This window comes from Myotis davidii, unplaced genomic scaffold, assembly GCF_000327345.1.
Source record: "Myotis davidii unplaced genomic scaffold, ASM32734v1 scaffold1315, whole genome shotgun sequence".
In the NCBI taxonomy this organism is placed as follows: domain Eukaryota; kingdom Metazoa; phylum Chordata; class Mammalia; order Chiroptera; family Vespertilionidae; genus Myotis; species Myotis davidii.
Genome location: NW_006286594.1, coordinates 122,791 through 142,437, shown reverse-complemented (window position 1 = coordinate 142,437; position 19,647 = coordinate 122,791). Strand labels below are relative to the sequence as shown.

The following is a 19,647-nucleotide window of genomic DNA, read 5'->3' as shown; positions in this document are numbered from 1 at the left end:
ACCGCGGACAGCCTCAAGCACTGCCCCCCGCCTTGCAGGGTCACAGATCTAGGTTCCGGGACCGCGGACAGCCTCAACCACTGTCCCCCACCCGGCAGGGTCACAGATCCTGGTGGAAGCCAGACGTCCTGCCCTGCCCAACCCCAGCAAATCCACCCCTGAGCAAGCTGCCTCCCCGCCAGGAAGGGTCACGTATCCAGGTCCTGGGACCGCGGACAGCCTCAAGCACTGCCCCCCGCCTTGCAGGGTCACAGATCTAGGTTCCGGGACCGCGGACAGCCTCAACCACTGTCCCCCACCCGGCAGGGTCACAGATCCTTGTCTTGGTCCCGTGGACAGCCTCAAGCGCTGCCCCCCACCCGCCAGGTCATGGATCCGGGTCCCAGACCGCGACAGCCTCAAGTGCTCTCACCTGCCCGCCAGGACATGGATCCGGGTCCCAGACCACAGACAGCCTCAAGCGCTGCCCCCCGCCCAGCAGGGTCACAGATCCGGTCCGGACTGCAGACAGCCTTGTTTGCTGCCACCCACTGTCAGTAAGCAAATTAGCCGCCATCTTGTTGCTTCAGGGTGGGGGTCCCCACTGGGGTGCCTGGCCAGGCTGGGTGAGGGGCTGAGGGCCATTTTCAGGCTGGCGGATGACTGAAGCTCCCAACTTCTCCTATTTTTTTTATTCTGGGATTTATTTACCTTCTATGGCTGTCACTGGAGCTGAGAGCCAGCTTTAGCTCTGAGGTCCGGCTGCAGCTCTGAGACCTCGGCTGCTGAAAGCAGTGATCTGGGTTTGTTTGGATTCTATAATTGAAACATTGTTGCGATCCTGCTGGCTGAAGCCTAGCTGTCCGAAAGCAATTTTCTGGGTTTTGTTTAACTTCTATAATTGCAACATAGTTTCTTAGACTGTAGCTCAGAGGCTGGCAGCAACAGGTGGGGAACCTTGGCTTCCTCTATCACTGGAGCAAGCAAGCCTCCTGTTCGCTTCAGCTGCCTGGCTGCTGGCCGCCATCTTGGTTGGCAGTTAATTTGCATATCTCCCTGATTAGCAAATGGGAAGCATGCCAGAGCTACAGTTAATTACCATGTTTGTCTATTATTATATAGGATGTATATCAGTATAGTAGCTTTAAGTAAATAAATATATAGTGTATATATACATATATGATATGTTATCTTCAATTAACTATATAGAGGGACTTTGTATAGATAAAAAGAACAAGATTAACTCTATGCATATATCTCTAAAAATAATTTAAATTTATCTGATTGAAGTTTGTGAAAATTTATTCTTTTGGTATCTTCCATACAAAAACTTGCATAAAATAAGAAAGTAAATGGAAAGAGGTGGAGTTGAGGGATCTAGTTGGAAATAATAAGGGAAAGGTATGTTTTAATGTTAATCAGTGATTAATAAGAAAAATTTAATATTTTTCTAGAAAAAAATTAAAATCAATGATATACCTGATAAGGGGTTGATTTCTCAATTATATAAAAAGCTCATATAACTCAACAAAAGGAAAATAAACAATCCAGTTTAAAAATGGCAAATGACCTGATTATACACTTCTTCAAAGAGGACCTACAGATGGCCAAGAGACATATGAAAGAATGCTCAACGTCACTAATCAACAGAGAGATGCAAATTCAAACGACAATGAGGTATCTCCTCACACCTGCCAGAATGGCTACCATCTATAAATCAACAAACAACAACTGCTGGTGATGATGTAGTTAAAAAGGAACCCTAGTACACTGTTGGTGGGAATGCAGACTGCAGCAGCCACTGTGGAAAACAGTGTGGAGTCTCTTCAAAAAATTAAAAATGGAACTGCCATTTGACCCAGTGGTCCCACTTTAGGAATATATCTTAAGAATCCCGAAACACCAATCTGAAAGAATATATGCACCTCTTTGTCCATAGCGGCACAATTTACAATAGCTAAGACCTGGAAATAGATCAAGTGACCATAAGTGGATGCCTGGATAAAATAGCTGTGGTATATTTACAGGATGGCATACTGTGCAGCTCTAAAAAAGAATGATCTCCTATCCTTTGAGACAACATGGAGGGACCTGGAGATTATTATACTAAGCAAAATAAGCCAGTTAGAGAAAGATAAGTATCATATGATCTCTCATATGTGGAATTTAATGAACAAGATAAACTGACAAACTAAATAGATCAAGAGCTATGGAAGCATGAAACAGACTGACAAATCTCAGAGGGAAGGGACATGGGGGAGGAGATTAACCAAAAAACTAATATGAGTACATATATGAATAACACGTAGATTCAAACAATAGTATGGTGAAGGCCTAGGTAGAGGGGAGCAATGGGAGAAGAAAGAAGGAGGCCATCTGTAATACTCTCAAGAATAATAAAAACATAAATAAAACTAAAATAAAGGAAACAAATTAAAAAATCGAGAAATAGTCACACTGTTGAGATTTCAACTATAAATGTTATATATATATTTTTTTACTTTTAAGTCTTGCACTTGACTTGAGATTAGAAACTGCTTTTTTAAAAAAAATCCTCTAAGAATTTGTTTATATAAGAAAGAAAGGTAGTAAGTAAAGTTCTGTATGCTGGAACCAAGGCACTTGCTTCCCAGGACCAATAAGCAGATGGCAAAAATGCCATACATTTAGAGTTTCCACGTCTGGCCCATTATCACTTGATTCTCACAACTATGTGAGTTGGGCAGGATATCCATTTCTTATAGGCAAAGCATCTAGGTTTAAGAGAATAAGTAACTGGATTTATTTGACAGGCTGCATAAAGAAAACAGAACTACTACATGTATTTTGGGAATAAGGAATTTACTATAGAAATTAGATCTTTTACAGAGTTGGGGGGAGCTATTTAAGTGCAGGTCTGGAAGCAGGGAGTAGAGATCAGGGATACGATTAAAAACCAAGTCCAAATGAAGTATGGCCTACTCAAGAATGTAATGGTGGACTTTGGGCCATGGTGACCTAGTAGGGCCATCAGTGAGAAAGATTAGATGAACTTAGAGCTGGAGCTGGGGACCTTTGTACCTGTCCCTTAAGTATCTGACTGCCATGGTCTTCCAATAGCAATGGCTTCTTTTCACTTTTACCTTCAAATCTCACGAAAATTTCTTTTTTGGTCAACTCTAACTCAGAACCATGCAGGGAAAGGATCTCTGGGAAATGTAATTCCCATCCTTAAATGAGTGATAATGATAAGTTGACAACACACAATCCAACACGTCAGTCTAAGTCCACATAGCTATAAGTGTCAAAGCCAAAACTAAAGTACGTTTTTGACCCTGAAAGCAATGGGGCTTCCATCCTGTCAGCTGATGTTAAGGTGTTAGTGCAATGAGATACTTTGCAATGAAGGAAGGAAGGCATCAATCTAAATATCATGGTCAATTGCAAGTTATAGAAATCCAATTTTAAGAAGCTTAAGCCTGATCTTGTAAAATAGAAGCCCACACATGAAACCTATATGTTCATGTTGACCAATGTCACCCCAATCAATTTAATCAAAAATAAGTAAAAATAAGAGGCTTAAGCCAAAAGGAGTATTTAATGTAAAATGGGAATTAGTTGTCAATAGAAAACTTATTGCTTAATTTAAATATTTAGACTTCAGTGATTATGAGATCCTGGAATTCAAATAATATTGTCAGGACTCATTTTTTTCTTTTCTTAACTGGGCTCTATTCTCTTCTACATTGGATTTATTTTTGTCTGCTAAGAATGGTAATGCAGAAAGATTTAAAACATAAAATAAAATAAAAAACCCTTATATCTTGAAGGAATGAATTCTTTCATGGAAGAAACAGTTTTAGGCCTATATCTCAGCAGCTTCAACTCCAAAATAAGAGAATATCTTTCTGTCCTAATATTTTAACCTTAATATCCTAATTGAACCTTGCTGGACTGGTTCAGGCCAAATGTCCATTTCTGTATCAATAATTGAAGCCAAGAGATGATTGTGCATGCTTTGAATCTGAGTTATTTTAGGAGTCAGGTAGGGGGAGAGTGTACTATCCAAACCAGAGTCGGAGAAAGGTGACATCCTGTGCTTAATAATATGAAATGCATAATAAATATCCAAACACTAATTAAAGCACCTTTTTTAAGTGAACTGTGTTATTACATAAAGGAAGTGTAGGGATGATAATTAATCACCTTGAGGAATCTAAACCTTCATGAAGCTAAACTGTAAGGGAATAACAGCAATCAATTATTTTTTTGGGGGGGGTCAGGGGTTTTTATTTATATTTTATTACTAGAGGCCCAGTGCACAAAATTTGTGGACTGGTAGGGGGTTCCTCAGCGTGGCCTGTGTCCTCTTTCAGTCTGAAACCCCTTGAGGGATGTTCACCTGCTGGACATCCCTCTGGCAATCTGGGACCCCTAGCTCCTTACTGCCCACCTGCTTGCTCCTTACTTCTCAGCATGTTGCTCCTTAGCGCTGCTGCAGAGGAGGGAGAGGCTCCTGCCACTGCTGTTGCACTCACTAGCCATGAGCCCGGCTTCTGGCTGAGCAGCACTCCTCCTGTGGGACCACACTGACCACCAGGGGGCAGCTCCTGCATTGAGCGTCTGCCCCTGGTGATCAGTGCACATCATAGTGAATGGTCATTCTGGTCATTCTGCTGTAATTGTCGCTTAGGCTTTTGTTATATAGACTAGAGGCCTGGTGCAAGACATTTGTGCACTGAGCAGGGAGGTCCCTCAGCCTTGTGTATCCCCTCTCACATTCCGGGACTCTTTGGGGGATGTTGGACTGCTGTGGAAGCGGCAGAGTCTCCTGCCACTGCTGCTGTGTGAGCCCGGCTTCTGCCTGAGCGGTGCTGCCACCTATGGGAGCACATTGACCACCAGGGGGCAGCTCCTGTGTTAAGCATCAGCACACTGGTGATCAGTGCACATCATAGTGACTGGTTGTTCTGCTGTTTGATTGATTTGCATATTAGGGTTTTATTATATAGGATTTTTTTATTTTCTTAAATTTTACTTATGTCTCCTTTTTCCCTGATCAACCCCTCCCCCAACCTCTCTCACCATTGAGGGCAAGCCCTCACATCCCCAGTGTCTGTATCCATTGGTAATGCTAATATGCATGCATACAAGTCCTTTGGTTGATCTCTAATCACCCTCTCCCCTGCCATTTGTCTCTGGATCTATTTTAGTTCATAAGTTTATGTTGCTCATTATATTCCACAAATGAGTGAGATCATGTGATATTTATCTTTCTCCAACTGGCTTATTTTGCTTAACATAATGCTCTTCATTTCTATCCATGCTGTTGCAAGTGGTAAAAGTTTCTTTTTTATAGCAGCATAGTATTCCATTGTGTAGCCGTACAACAGTTTTTTAATACACTCATTTGCTGATGGGCACTTGGGCTGTTTCCAAATCTTAGCTATTGTAAATTGTGCTACTATGAACACAGGGGTGCATATATCCTTTCTGATCAGTATTTCTGGTTTCTTGGGATATATTCCTAGAAGTGGAATTACTAGGTAAACTGGGAGTTCCTTTTTTAACTTTTTGAGGAAACTCCATCCAGTTTTCCACAGTGGCTGCACCAGTCTGCATTCCCACCAGCTGTGCACGAGGGTTCCTTTTTCTCTACATCCTCACCAGCATTTGTCATTTGTTGATTTGTTGATGATAGTCATTCTGACAGGTATGAAATGGTATCTCATTTTTGTTTAATTTGCATCTCTCAAATGATTAGTGACTTTGAACATGTTTTCATATGTCTCTCTGCCTTCTTTATGTTCTCTTTAGAAAAGTGTCTTAGGTCTTTTGCTCGTTTTTTGATTGTATTGTTTATCTTCATTTTGTTAAGTTGTTCCCTGTAAATTTTGGAGATTAAACCCTTATCTGAAATAGCATGTGTTCTCCCATGCAGTGGGCTCTCTTGTTTGGTTGATGATTTCTTTTGCTGTGCAGAAGCTGTTCATTTTGATGTAGTCCCATTTGTTTATTTTCTCCTTAGTCTCATTGCCCTAAGAGCTATATCAGTAAAGATATAGCTAAGACATATGTCTGCTATTTTGCTGCCTATGGAGTCTTGTATGATTTTTATTTTCCTGTTGTACATTTAAGGCCTTCAGCCATTTGAGTTTGTTGAGTTTGCTTTTCTGTGTGATGTAAGTTGGTGATCTAGTTTCTTTTTTATTTTTTGCATGTATCTGACCAAATATCCCAGCACCATTTACTGAAGAGATTGTCTTGACTCCATTGTATGCTCTTGCCTCCTTTGTCAAATATTAATTGAGCATAATGGCTCAGGTCAATTTCTGGGTTCTCTGTTCTGTTCCACTGGTCTATATGACTGTTCTTATGCCAGTACCAGGCAGTTTTGAGAACCATGTTTTGGTAATATAGATTGATATCTGGTATTCTGATCCCTCCAACTTTGTTCTTTCTCAGGATTGCTGTGACTATTCAGGGTCTTTCTTTATTCCAGATGAATTTTTGGAGAGTTTGTTCTAGATCATTTAAATATGTTGTTGTTATTGAAACTGTAGATTGCTTTGGGTAGTATGGATATTTTAATGATGTTGATTCTACCAATCTATGAACATGGTATGTTCTTCCATTTGTTTATTTTTTCCTTTATCTCTTTTTTCAATGTCCTGTAGTTTTTCTGAGTACAGGTTGTTTACCCCCTTAGTTAAGTTTATTCCTAGGTATCTTAATTATTTTTGGTACAATGGTACAATGAGATTGTTTTTTTAATCTCTCTTTCTGTGAGTTCATTATTGGTGTATAAAAACGCCATAGATTTCTGGGTGTTAATTTCATGTCCTGCTACATTGCCAAATTCATTTATTAAATACAATAGTTTATTGATTATTTCTTTGGGGTTTTCTATGTACAGTATCATGTCATCTGTGAATAAGGACAGTTTTACGTCTTCTTTTCCAATTTGGATTCCTTTTATTTCTTCTTGTCTGATTGCTATGGCTAGCACTTCCAGTAATATGTCGAATAGGAGAGTTGAAAGTGGGCATCCCTGTCTTGTTCCTTTTCTTAGGGGAAATAGATTTAGTTTTTGCCCGTTGAGTATGATGTTGGCTGTAGGTTTGTCATATAAGGCTTTTATTATGTTGCGGTATGATCTCTATTTTCACTTTATTGAGAATCTATATTAGGAAAGGGTGTTGGATTTGGTCAAATGCTTTTTCTTCATCAATTGATATGGTTATTTGATTTTTGTCTCTCAATTTGTTTATGTGGTGTATCACATTTATTGATTTGCAGGTATTGTTCCATTCTTGCATCCCTGGAATAAATCCCACTTGGTCATGGTGTATGATCTTTCTAATGTAATGCTGGATCTGATTTGCTAGATTTTTGTTGACGATTTTAGCATCTATGTTCATCAAGAATATTGGCCTCTAGTTCTCTTTTTTTGTGTTGTGTCTTTATTTGTTGTTGCAATTGGGGTAATGCTGGCTTCATAGAAAGAGTTTTGAAGTGTGCCTTCCTCTGAATTTTTTGGAATATTCTGAGGAGAATAGGTTTTAGTTCTTCTTTGAATGCTTGATAGAATGCCCCTGTAAAGCCATCCATACCAGGGCTTTTGTTCGCTGGAATATTTTTGATTACCGCTTCAATTTCTTTGGTAGTTATCAGCCTATTCAGGTTTTTTTATTCTTCCTGATTGAGTTTTGGTAGCTTGTTTTTTCTAAAAATATGTCCAATTGATGTAGGTTTTCCAGTTTGTTGGAATAGAGTTGTTCAAAGTATTTTATAACAATCCTTTGTATTTCTGTGGGATTTGTTGAGTCTTTCATTTCTAATTTTGTTTATTTGGATCCTCTCTCTTTGCTTCTTGATGAGCGTGGCTAGAGGTTCATCAATCTTGTTTATCCTTTCAAAAAACTAGCTCTTGACTTTGTTGATCTTTTGCATTTTTTTAATTTCTATGTTGTTTATTTCCTCTCTGATGTTTATGATTTCCTTCCTTCTGCTTATGCTGGATTTTTGTTGCTCTCTTTCTAACTCTTTGAGTTGTAAGGTTAGATAATTTAATACCATTTTTTTCTTGCTTTTTAGGTAGGCCTGTAAAGCTATGAACTTCCCTCTCAAGACTGCTTTTACTGTGTCCCATAGATTTTGGATTGCTGTGTTTTCATTGTGGTTTGTTGCCAGGATGTGTTTTTTATTTCTTCTTTGATCTCATTGGTAACCCAATCATTGTTTCATAGCATGCTTTTTAGGCTTGACGTGTTTGATTTTTTTCATTGTTTTTATTGTAGTTGATTTCTAATTTTATGCCATTGTGATTTGAGAAGATGCTTGATATAATTTCTATCTTCCTGAATTTGAAGAGGCTTTGCCTGTGTTCCAATATGTGGTCTATCTTTGAAAATGACCCATGTGCACTTGAGAAGAATGTATATTCTGTGGCTTTGGGGTGAAATGTTCTGAAGATGTCAATTAATTCCATCTAATCTAGTGAATCATTTAGGATTGATATTTCTTTGCTGATTTTTTTAGAGGTTTTATCCAGTGGTGTTAGTGGGGTACTATAGTCCCCTACTAAGACTGTATTGCTGTCTATCTCCCCCATGATACCTTCCAGAAGTATGTTTTATGTATTTGGGTCCTTCTGTATTGGGTGCATATATGTTTACCAGAGTTATATCTTCTTGTTGAATTGCTCCCTCTAGTATTATGAAGTAGCTTTCCTTAACTCTTGTTATGGCCTTCACTTAAGAGGTCTAATTTGTCAGATGTAAATATTGCTACTCCACCTTTTTTTTTTATTTCCATTCACCTGAAAAATCTTTTTTCCATCTCTTCACTATCAGTGTGTGTGATTCCTTTGTTCTCAGGTGGGTCTCCTGTAGACACCAGATATATGGGTCATGTTTTCTTATCCATTCAGCTACCCTATGTTTTTTGATTGGGGCATTTAACCCATTTACACTTATAATTGATAGGTACTTTTTAGTTGCCATTTTTATTCTTTATGCCTGTGTTCCTTCTTCCCTTCTTATTTCTTCTTTGTATATCAGTCCCTTTAGAATTTCTTGCATTGCTGGTTTGGTGGTAATAAACTCCCTTAGTCCTTTTTTTTCCTTTTGTCTGTGAAGCTCCTAATTTGAAAAGGATTAATTCTGTGGTCTAGATCAAATCTTTAATGTTAAAACTGATTTAAGCTTTGATAATCTTTAAATTCGGTATTTAACTGAGAGATAACTTTGTGACACCACAAGGACCCTGAGGTGACATAAAGATCTACTCTCTCCCTAAAAAGAAATATTTTTGAACTAAATTAGACCAATACAATATACTTGAAATTACATAAGAAATTAAGCTATGCAGGCTGGGTTGGACAATGCTTCCATGATAATGGGCAGTTCTTGAATGAGGATGGACCATATTCCAAGGTTGGCTCCCGGGTCCCAGGTGCAAAGGACTCTGAGCCAGATTACCTTGTCCTTTCCTTGAACAGAAAGGGCAATAATGTTAACAACATAAAAGTCCAATCACTTAAGAGGAGACTGACTGTGCTCTCTATTGGAGGAAGGGGGCAGTCCTCCTTCTCCATGTAAAGTCAGAGAAGCTTAAAAGAGAACAAGGGCAATGAGGCCCTCTTACTGCCTTGCCCTCCCTATGTGACCCAGGGACGATCTAAGATGGCAATTTACAATACCAGCCTCCACCTCAGGAGGAGAGCTATCTTGATACAGCTCCAACCACCATGAGGCCACTGCCACTACCATACAAATAGAAGTAGGATATAAGGGAATGAATGCCTGAGTAGAATGGATTAAATATTCTGTACCCTCCCTAAATAAAAGTGACTGTTATGCTTGCACAGCAGGAAGGCTAGAGGCCCAAGTGGTCCCATTTCCATTCCGATGGACCTCAGACAGCAATGGGATGGAATGTGTGGTTGCCTTGTACCAGGAGGAACCTGCCTGGGGAAATGCTTCTTGTAAGACTATTGCCCTGTTTTTCCCATTCAACAGAGGTAAAGAGCAAGGACCCCCCAAAATGATCTGTCCCCATCCTCCAACATAACTATACCTCCTGCCTCTCAAGAGGGGGAACAGTGCTCAGAGTTTATGAGAAATTTATCCAGAGGCATAAATGGCCGAGTATCCTCAGAAGCCAATCATGCTGCAATGTCGATACCCCATGCTGATGTCTGGTGGTGTTATGGGGGACCCTTACTTGTGGCCTTGCCCAGAAAATGGAGTGGAACTTGCACTCTGATACAATTGGCTATCCCTTTCACTTTGGCATATCATAAACCTTTTTCAATGGACAGACAGACTACGGGTTCCAGGAGGAGTTTAAGGCTAGAAATCAAATTGCCGCAGGATTTGAATCTGTTCTGTGCTGATGGCCCACTGTAAACAAGAATGTGGTTGGATTAATTATATTTACTATAACCAGCAAAGGCTTGTTAACTATACTCAAGATGCAGTTAAAGGTATAGATGAACAGCTAGATGCCAACAGCAAGATGACCTGGGAAAACAGGTTGGCCTTGGATACGATTCTATCAGATAAAGGAGTAATATGTGTAATGTTGGGTGCCAGTGTTGTACATTCATCTCTGACAACACAGCAGACAGACCATTACTGAGGCCCCACAGGCATTGGCAGCTTTAGTGATGTGTGAGCTAGAACCTGGGATCAAGGGTCCTTTCTCTGATGCACTAGAGCAGTGGTCGGCAAACTGCGGCTTTGCAAACTGCAGCTCGTGAGCCACATGTGGCTCTTTGGACCCTTGAGTGTGACTCCTCCACAAAATACTGCCGGGAGCTGGTCTATCCTTGCTGCTTGAAACAGTCGCTGCAGGGAAGAAACATCTGCACAGCATATGTTTCAAGGGACCTGGCGTATATGACATACTGTTCTTAACGTTTGCTCACCTTCTTGGCACTATGTGTTTTAACCAAGGTCACCTCTCCGAGAAAGGTTGTTTCCCCAGGTAGGGATTTTTCCCCGAGGTTATGGACACAGAACCTGGCGGGAGATCCTAACCAGAACTTCGCTGGAGATCCTGACCAGAACTTGGCTAGAGATCCTGGCTAGGCTGCTGATCAACTGAACGCTGTCTCTGTGTCATTCCTTCTTTGCCGACTCCGTCCACACCTTTGGGGACCCCTGGACCTGCTGGGGTTGGACCCCAGCAAAATACCAACTTCTACGCATGGGCTACAAAGTTTCAGTCGCACTGTACATGTGTGCCTGCACGTGGTATTTTGTGGAAGAGCCACACTCAAGGGCCCAAGAGCCGCATGTGGCTCGCGAGCCAGTTTGTCAACCACGGAACTAGAACAACGGTGTCCACATTCACCCCTTTGATTAGAAGTTACAGTGATAGGATGTTACATCATCCCATGTATGGGGATGGGGGGTCTTATCCAAAGGTTAATTGAAACCGCATTGACCAAACAGCAAATTAGTCTTCTCCTAGACCAGTGATGGCGAACCTTTTGAGCTCGGCATGTCAGCATTTTGAAAAACCCTAACTTAACTCTGGTGCCATGTCACATATAGAAATTTTTTGATATTTTCAACCATAGTAAAACAAAGACTTATATTTTTGATATTTATTTTATATATTTAAATGCCATTTAACAAAGAAAAGTCAAGCAAAAAAATGAGTTCGCTTGTCACTTCTGACACACGTGTCATAGGTCCACCATCACTGTCCTAGACACTGTAGAGCATGAAAGTCAATGAAAGTTAGCTGAGTTTGAAGGAAGGTGTTTAAATAAAGAAAAGGGGGAAATTGTGAGAATAAACAAATTATCCTTTCTGTCAAAGAATAGTTTAGACAGCTGCCAGTTTGGATTGCATAATTTGGCAGCTGCCATGTTGGCTGCATGGCTTGCAGCTCCCCTAGGGGCCACCATCTTGAAATGGCAAAGGCCAACCCATCCCTTTGAATTAGCCAATTGGGAAAGACTGTGCACCTGAGCTCCAATCAAGAGTAAGGGACAGGTCACATGCATCAGGGAATATAAAGCCAAGCAGACCACCTGCTTGGTGTGCGTGTGCTTCCAGACCATGTGTGTGCACCCTTCTGTGTATTTCATTTCTGCCAAGACCCCTGAATTGGGGGGCCTCGCCTTATTTCTTAACATATCCAAATTTATAAGGAACCCATACAACTTAACAAAAGGAAAACAAACAATCCATTTAAAAAGTGGGCAAAGGACCTAAACAGACAGTTCTCCAAAGTGAAGATACATATGGCCAAGAGACATTTGAAAAAATGCTCAAAGTCACTAATCATCAGAAAGATGCAAATTAAAACAACAATGAGGTATCACCTTACACCTGTCAGAATGGCTACAATCGACAAATCAACAAATGACAAGTGCTGGCAAGCATGTGGAGAAAAGGAAACCCTACTAACGGCTGGTGGGAATGTAGACTGCAGCAGCCATTATGGAAAACAATATGGAGTTACCACAAAAAATTAAATATGGAACTGCCATTGACCAGTGATCCCACTTCTAGGAATATATCCTAGGAAATCTAAAACACCAGTCAGAAAGAATATATGCCCCTCTATGTTCATAGCAGCACAATTTACAATAGCTAAGATCTGGAAAATAGCCCCAGTGTCCATCACTAGAGGAGTGGATAAAAAAGCTGTGGTTCATTTATACCATGGAATACTATGCAGCAGTAAAAAAGCAGTATCTCTTCAACAATAAAAAATATATTACGAAAAAAGAAGGATCTATTACTCTTTGAGAGGGATAAGCTAAATGAAATAAGCCAGTCAGAGAAAGACAAGTATCACATGATCTCATTCATATGTGGAATCTAATGAGCAAAATAAACTGATGAACAAAACAGATCCAGAGACATAGAATCATGAAATAGACTGTCGAATCTCAGGGAGAAGGTGGGAGTGGGTGGGTGGTTGGGAAGAGATTAACCAAAGAATTTGTAAGCATATATGCATAACCCATTGGCACAGATAATAGGGTGGTGAAGGCTTGTGGCTGGTGGTGGGGTGGCTTAGAAGAGAACCATAGGGAAAAAAGAAGGACATATGTAATACTTTCAACAATAAAGGTTTTTAAAAAAAGATAATGGTGCAAACTGTTAAAAGCCTGGCCATCATGGAAAGGTGTTGACCAAGGCCAGCAGAGATGGCGACATAATACAAGTTTTTGAGCAGAGAAATTACATCTTCATCCTGATAGGTTTACAGAGCCTCAGGTTTCTTGAGGAAACAAAGGTGGAAGAAGGAAGTTGGAAGGTGGAAGTAGAAATTCAGAGTAAAGATGGAGGAGGCTTAGAGGTGGAAGCAATAGATGTGTTGAGAAGTTTTGAGTCTGGATCTACTTTGAAAAGAGAGGTACACAATTGACTAATATTAAAATGTTTTGATTTTTCTCCTGCATCACTGGCTGCTCTTTCTCAATTTCCTTTGCTGCCCTGTATTATGTTTAACCTCTAAATATCCTCATGTTCAAGCTTCAGTCTTAGTTTTTATTCTATTTTTTGTCTATATCCCTATTCTAGGGGATCTCATTTTGTTCAGCAGTTTCAAATAACACCTACCTGCTGATAGCTACCCTGCTGATAGCTACCCTACCACCCAGACCTTAATGTTTTCTCAAAATCTACACTGCCATATTTACCCAAATGATATCTACTACATGGATCTCTAGTAAAAATTTTAAACCTAACATTTCCAAAACAGAATTTCAGTTCTTGCCCTTTGTCCCCAATTTTCATCCTTTGATCTTTTCTATATGTGTAATTCATTCAGATACACAGTCTAGAAATCTGAGTTTGATGTAATTCTAATTCCTCTTTTACCTCACATCACACATTTTATAAGTGAATAAGTCCTTAAGATTATACCTTCAAGATATATGCATCATGCCCTGTCTGGCTTGCTCAGTGGTTAAAGAGTCAACCCACAAACTGAAGAGTTGTGGGTTAAGTTCTAATGAAGGCCATGTACCTCAGTTGCAGATTCCCCACTCCAACTGGGGCACTTGAAAGAGGAATTCAATTGATGTGGCTCTCTCACATGGATGTTTCTATCTCCTATCTCCCCCTCCTCTGTCCCTTCCATTCTCTCTAAAATCGATGGAAAAAATATCCTGCAGTGAAGATTAACAACAAAAAGTTATATGTATCACAGATCTGTCTCCTTCTCCTCATCTCCATCCCACTTCTGCCTGAGTTAATTCTTCTTTTACCTGAACTACTACCATAGTATCCAGCTTGTTGCCATGATTCTATTTTTTTTTTTTTTTGGTTCAATACACTCTTTGCATAACACACAGTAGGAAATGTTGTGGCTCTCCTGCTTGAAATCCTTCAATGGCTTCCATTTCCTTATAATATAATCTTAAGGTTCTACATGGTTTGCTTATATCTTTAATCTTGTCATACTACACCTTTCAAGCTTACTGTGCTCCAGAAACACCAGTATTCTTTCCCTTCCTGCAGCACAATAATCTTATTCTGGCCTCACTTTTGTACCTTCCATTCTCTCTGCATGAGATACTCTTGCCCTATATCCTTATATGTCTGGCCTTTTTCCCTTGGTCAGAAATCCACTGAAACACCATCTCTTCTCAGAAGCCTTACTTGACATTTGTATTTTAACTATGTTTTGTCCCAACCCCCAAGTGCTCTCTATTCCCTTATTGTCTCACTATCATTTACTGCTCTCTGAAATTATGTACCTTATTTATTTGTTTACTGTTTTTCCTCTCCCACTAGAGTGGAACCTACATAAGAACAGAATTTAGCATTTGTGTTCATTGTTGTACCTCTATGCCTAAAATAATGCTTGCACATTTAGGAGGCATATAAATATAATTCCACTCATATGTGGAATCTAATGAACAAAATAAACTAACAAACAAAATAGAAACACACTAATAAATACAGAGAACAGACTGACAGCTGTTACAGGAGAGAGGAGTTGGGGGCTAGGTGAAAATGGTGAAGGGACTAAGCAAATAAAAACACTCATGAACACATGAGGGGGAGGTAAAGGAAGATATAAGGGAGATGAACGGTGATGCAAGGAGACTTGATTTGGGGTGGTAAACACTTAATATAATATGCAGATGTGTTATAGAATTGAAAGCTTAAAACCATATGATTTTACTAACCAATTTTACTCTAATCCTATATAATCAAAAGGTAATATGCAAGTAGACTGAACAGCAGAATAACCGAACAACCAATTAATGAGTAATATGCTAATAAATGCTGAGGCAGCTCAACCATTCGCTATGATGTGCACTGACCACAAGGAGGCAGTCAACTGGTCAACCAGTTGCATGACGTGCACTGACCACCAGGGAGCAGATGCTCCGACCAGTAGGTTAGCTTGCTGCTGGGGTCCTGCAGATCTGGACTGAGCGAGATGGGTCGGGCATGCCCTGGAACCCTCCCGCAGTCCCTCCCAAGCCTGCTTGCTGCTGGGGTCCTGCAGATCTGGACTGAGCGAGATGGGTCGGGCATGCCCTGGAACCCTCCCGCAGTCCCTCCCAAGCCTGATTGTGCACTGGTAGGGTCCCTCAGCCTGGCCTGCACCCTCTCGCAATCCGGGACCCCTTGGGGGATGTAGGAGAGCCAGTTTTAGCCCGATCCCAATGGCCACTCCCCTTGGGAGGGTGCCAGACACAGGGCTCATGGTTGGTGAGCGCTGCTGTGGCAGTACAAGCCTCTCCTGATCAGGACTGATTGGGAATAAGCCTGTGGCAGGCACAGTGGGGTTGGAACGAGCGGGAGCAGCAGATAGGAGCTTCAGGCGGCGTTGGACTGCGGGGTTTGGCCCAATCCCTGCAGGCCACCCAGAGAACACCACCTGTGCACGAATTCGTGCACTGGGGGCCAGGATGAGAGGGAGTGGCAGGTAGGAGCTATAGGCGGCGTTGGACTGCAGGTTTCGGCCTGATCTTTGCAGGCCACCCAGAGGGATCCCACCCATGCATGAATTCATGCACAGGGCCTCTAGTAAATTCAATAAACAAGAAAAATACACTATTGAATGAATAAATATTATTTAACTTATTCTACACTATGAGAAAGATTATGGTACATGGACTACATGTAAAACAGATGTTAAGTAGAACAAACAACTTAGAAGCTCAGTTAGGTTAGATAAGTTTAAGCTCTCTCAACTCTGTGATACATCTCTCTGATAAAAAAAAGTTAGGCATTCTGGCTCATTTTCACTGAAATATTCTCTAGATCAGGACTGTTTTACGAGCAGCACTGTTATTTTGGCCAAGTGTGTCTCTGCCTCAGAGTGAACCTGATCAGCCTTCTCTGTGCTTGTCTGATATCTTGGGCACCATGGAAGCTGAGGACCAGAGAATGACTTATGTAAGCCATCTAACTTCAGGGAGCCCCATGTTTTCTGTACAATAACATTGCAGAAGACAGCATGGTGAAAACAAACGGTCCTTGATGCCTCTGACTCTTAGACCAAAGTCCAAAAGAACCACATTAAGTGAACTTATTGAGCTCCGCTCTACATCTTCACAGCAGGTAAAGAGGTCAGTTTGAATATCAAGAGGTAATATAAAATTTAGGTTTAAGTGCCTTGTATATAAAATAGCCATTATTAAGTGAGTATCTTACTTCCCATCTCCTTTTGTCTAATTGCTAGGGAATACAGGAACTACATGTGCACACTGAGCAGCTGCAATGCTTCATGAAGTTGAACATGCCCAATTTTAAGGTTCTGGAGTTTAAGTTTATACTCTTAAAATGTATGTTTTATATCAACCTGTTTAGTCCAGCTCGGTCTAGAATCTCTTTCTCTACTCATTACCAAAAGGCAGTTTTTACTTTGAGATTTTCTGTGGTTGTTATTTTAGTTTTTAATGCACTAGAGGAACATGCCTTAGAATAAATAAAATACACACTATTAGTATTTTTTTCTCTCATTGACAGAAAAGTACTTTAGTGTGAAAACAATTTACAATTTGTAAATTCCAAATTCATTATTACTAAGTGAGCTGTGAAAGTTATCTAAACCTTTAAATTTGAGAAACTATTTCTCTTAATCTCTCTGATGCTATCAACTCTGAGAAAAGCTCTGCAGCTCAGTGTTGTTGTTTTTGTCTGCTTCTCATTTGTTGCAAACTACAACACTAATGGTAACTATTCAGCCCCATTGTTTCTGTGACTGCTTTTGTCTGATCAGAAAAAAATTGTTATATGTTCATTGAACAACAGTGCGTATCCACCCTCACAGTTTATTTTTAGTCCCTTCTATTGGCATCTGTAGTTAACGTCATTTTGACAATTTGCTCCTCTTGGCTTCTACCAAAGATTATGTTTTCCACCCATCTTGGTACTTAACATGACTAACCTCTTTCTTTTAAACTGTTTTTTTGTGGGGGTTTTTTTGGCATCACAGTCTATATGAACATTTACACTAGTACAAGACAACAGTTATTACACTACTACATTTTCATTTCTGAACACTACATGTTGCAATTTACTCCTTTGACTTCTTAGATAGTTCTCAGAATACAAAGACTCTTTTTAAATTTATACTTAGATGTCATCCTATATAATAAAAGCCTAGGTGGTGAGGAGCACTCAGTGATGTTGTCACAAGATGGCCACCACAAGATGGCCAGCAGAGGAGGGCAGTTGTGGGTGATCAGGTCAGCAGGGGAGGGCAGTTGGGGGTGAGATCAGGCAGGCAGGGGAGCAGTTAGGTGTCAATCAGGCATGCAGGGGAACAGTTAGGGGGCGGTTAGGCTGGCAGGCAGAAGCGGTTATGGAAAATCAGGCAGGCATGCCGGCACGCGGTTAGGACCCAGCAGTCCTGGATTGTGAAAGGGGTGTCCGACTGTCAGTTAGGCCCTGTGGGATCAGGCCTAAACTGGCAGTTGGACATCCCCCAAGGGGTCCCAGATTAAAGAGGGTGCAGGCTGGGCTGAGGGACAACCCCCATGCATGAATTTTGTGCACCGGGCATCTAGTATAGAAATATATTTATAGATGAAAATACATATTAATGTTATAAACCTTTTACCTGTATGGTTTTAAGCATATTAAAAGTTTAAAATATAAAAATATTTTCAATGTTCCAAAAGTTATATTAAAATTGGTGATTATCTTTTTGAAAGAAAGTAATTGTTTTCAGATACTGAGATAAAAACACTATGTAGGAGCTTTAATTCAAAGTATAAAGAGCAGGTACACGACAGGAGGAAGGTGTTAGGATTAGGTTAATCCATGATAAAAAAACATAAAAAGTATTCTGTGATTTAAAAGGGTATTATCATTGAATTTTTACATAGATTAATAGCACTACATTGCTCTTTAAATTTCCTTCCTTATTTTACTTTTTCATAAGGTGAGCTAAGGAAATGTACTAGCAGTATATAGTGGGGCCTTGACTTACAAGTTTAATTCGTTCCGTGACTGAGCTCGTAACTCAAATTACTAGTATGTCAAATCAATTTTCACCATTACAGTGAATTGAAATGCCATTAATCTGTTCTGGACACCCAAAAAAACACCGCAATTGTTTTGTTAAATGTTTTTAAATAAGAAAAAAATGTATTTAAAAATAACGAATATTGTATAAAAACACAATACTAAACAGTAGAATGTAGTGCAATAAACTTGTTTTATTAAGTTTAATGTACAGCATTTACCTTGGAGATCAAACGACTTAAAGATGCTGATGGAGTTGGAGGAGAAAGGCTGAACTGAATAACTGAATAACTGAATCTTATTTGCTGATTTTTGCTCTTTTTGCCACGCTTTCATCTACAGGAGTTTTCAATAAAAACCTGCCCAATGAGATCTGTTTCATCCTCCCTTTCAGAATATTTCTGAAATGAGTTAGGCAAGTGTCATTAAATAGCTCCATCACATGCCCAGATGCAATTTTTTCTGGGTGTTTCTTTTGAATAAAGTCTGAAAGTTTCTCCCACATTCCCAACATTTCCTTTATCTCACTTATAGAGATAGCCGCCTCCTCCTCCTCCTCCTCCTCCTCCTCCTCCTGCTCCTCCTCCGTGTCATCTATTCCCTGCAAAACCTCCGTGTGCTGCTGCGTCTGTAGCTCCTTTAGCTCCTGCGTTGTCAGTTCCTCGGAGTGCTCCTCGATGAGCTCCTTGATGTCACCTTCCTTTATATCCGCGCTCGCTGCCTCACCATGTCTGACAACGGAGTGAATGATGGTCCTCTTTTTAAAATTTTCGAACCAGCCCTGACTGGCTTTAAACGGCTCGCCGAATGCCTCATCCATTGAAGTGCCTAGGATCTGCTGCAGCAAATCAGCGTAAATAGCTCGTGCCTTCTCGCAGATTGTAGCCTTCATCATGGTATCTCCTGCGAGCTGCTTCTCCGTTAACCACACCATTAGCAGCTTCTCCATATTTTCATGGATAGATGCCCGCTGTTTAGAAATTATTTTAACGTCCTTGGCTGGAGATGTAGCCTGTATCGACTCCTGCTTCAGTATGGTGCAGATCGTAGAAGTGCTATGCTCGTACTGCTTCACCAAGTCGATTACACACACACCTTGGTCATGTTTTTCGATAATTTCTTACTTTAATTCAATGCACATCATCCGCTTCTTCTTCTCAGCACTGTCCTTCGCACTTACTTTCTTCAGATCCATGGTTGAAAAAACGAAGTTTTGCAAAGT

At 40.4% G+C, this 19,647-nt stretch overlaps 1 protein-coding gene across 1 annotated transcript; it reads right to left on the bottom strand.

The window, feature by feature from the left end:
• Positions 1–18,599: 18,599 nt before the first annotated feature.
• On the bottom strand, positions 18,600–19,639 carry LOC107182194. Its single transcript, XM_015560293.1, has 2 exons — positions 19,012–19,639; positions 18,600–18,978 (listed from the first exon to the last, which is right to left on the bottom strand). The coding sequence occupies exons 1-2, from the start codon at positions 19,372–19,374 to the stop codon at positions 18,724–18,726; spliced, it is 618 nt and encodes a 205-aa protein (XP_015415779.1). The 5' UTR covers positions 19,375–19,639; the 3' UTR covers positions 18,600–18,723.
• Between the last annotated feature and the right edge of the window lie 8 nt (positions 19,640–19,647).

Excerpts from the sequence above, each read along its gene's own strand:
- LOC107182194 (XM_015560293.1), bottom strand. The coding sequence starts at position 19,374 with ATGGAGAAGCTGCTAATGGTGTGGTTAACGGAGAAGCAGCTCGCAGGA. Across the intron at positions 18,979-19,011 it reads TGCAGGGAATAGATGACACG|GAGGAGGAGGCGGCTATCTC; the intron begins GAGGAGGAGCAG and ends GAGGAGGAGGAG.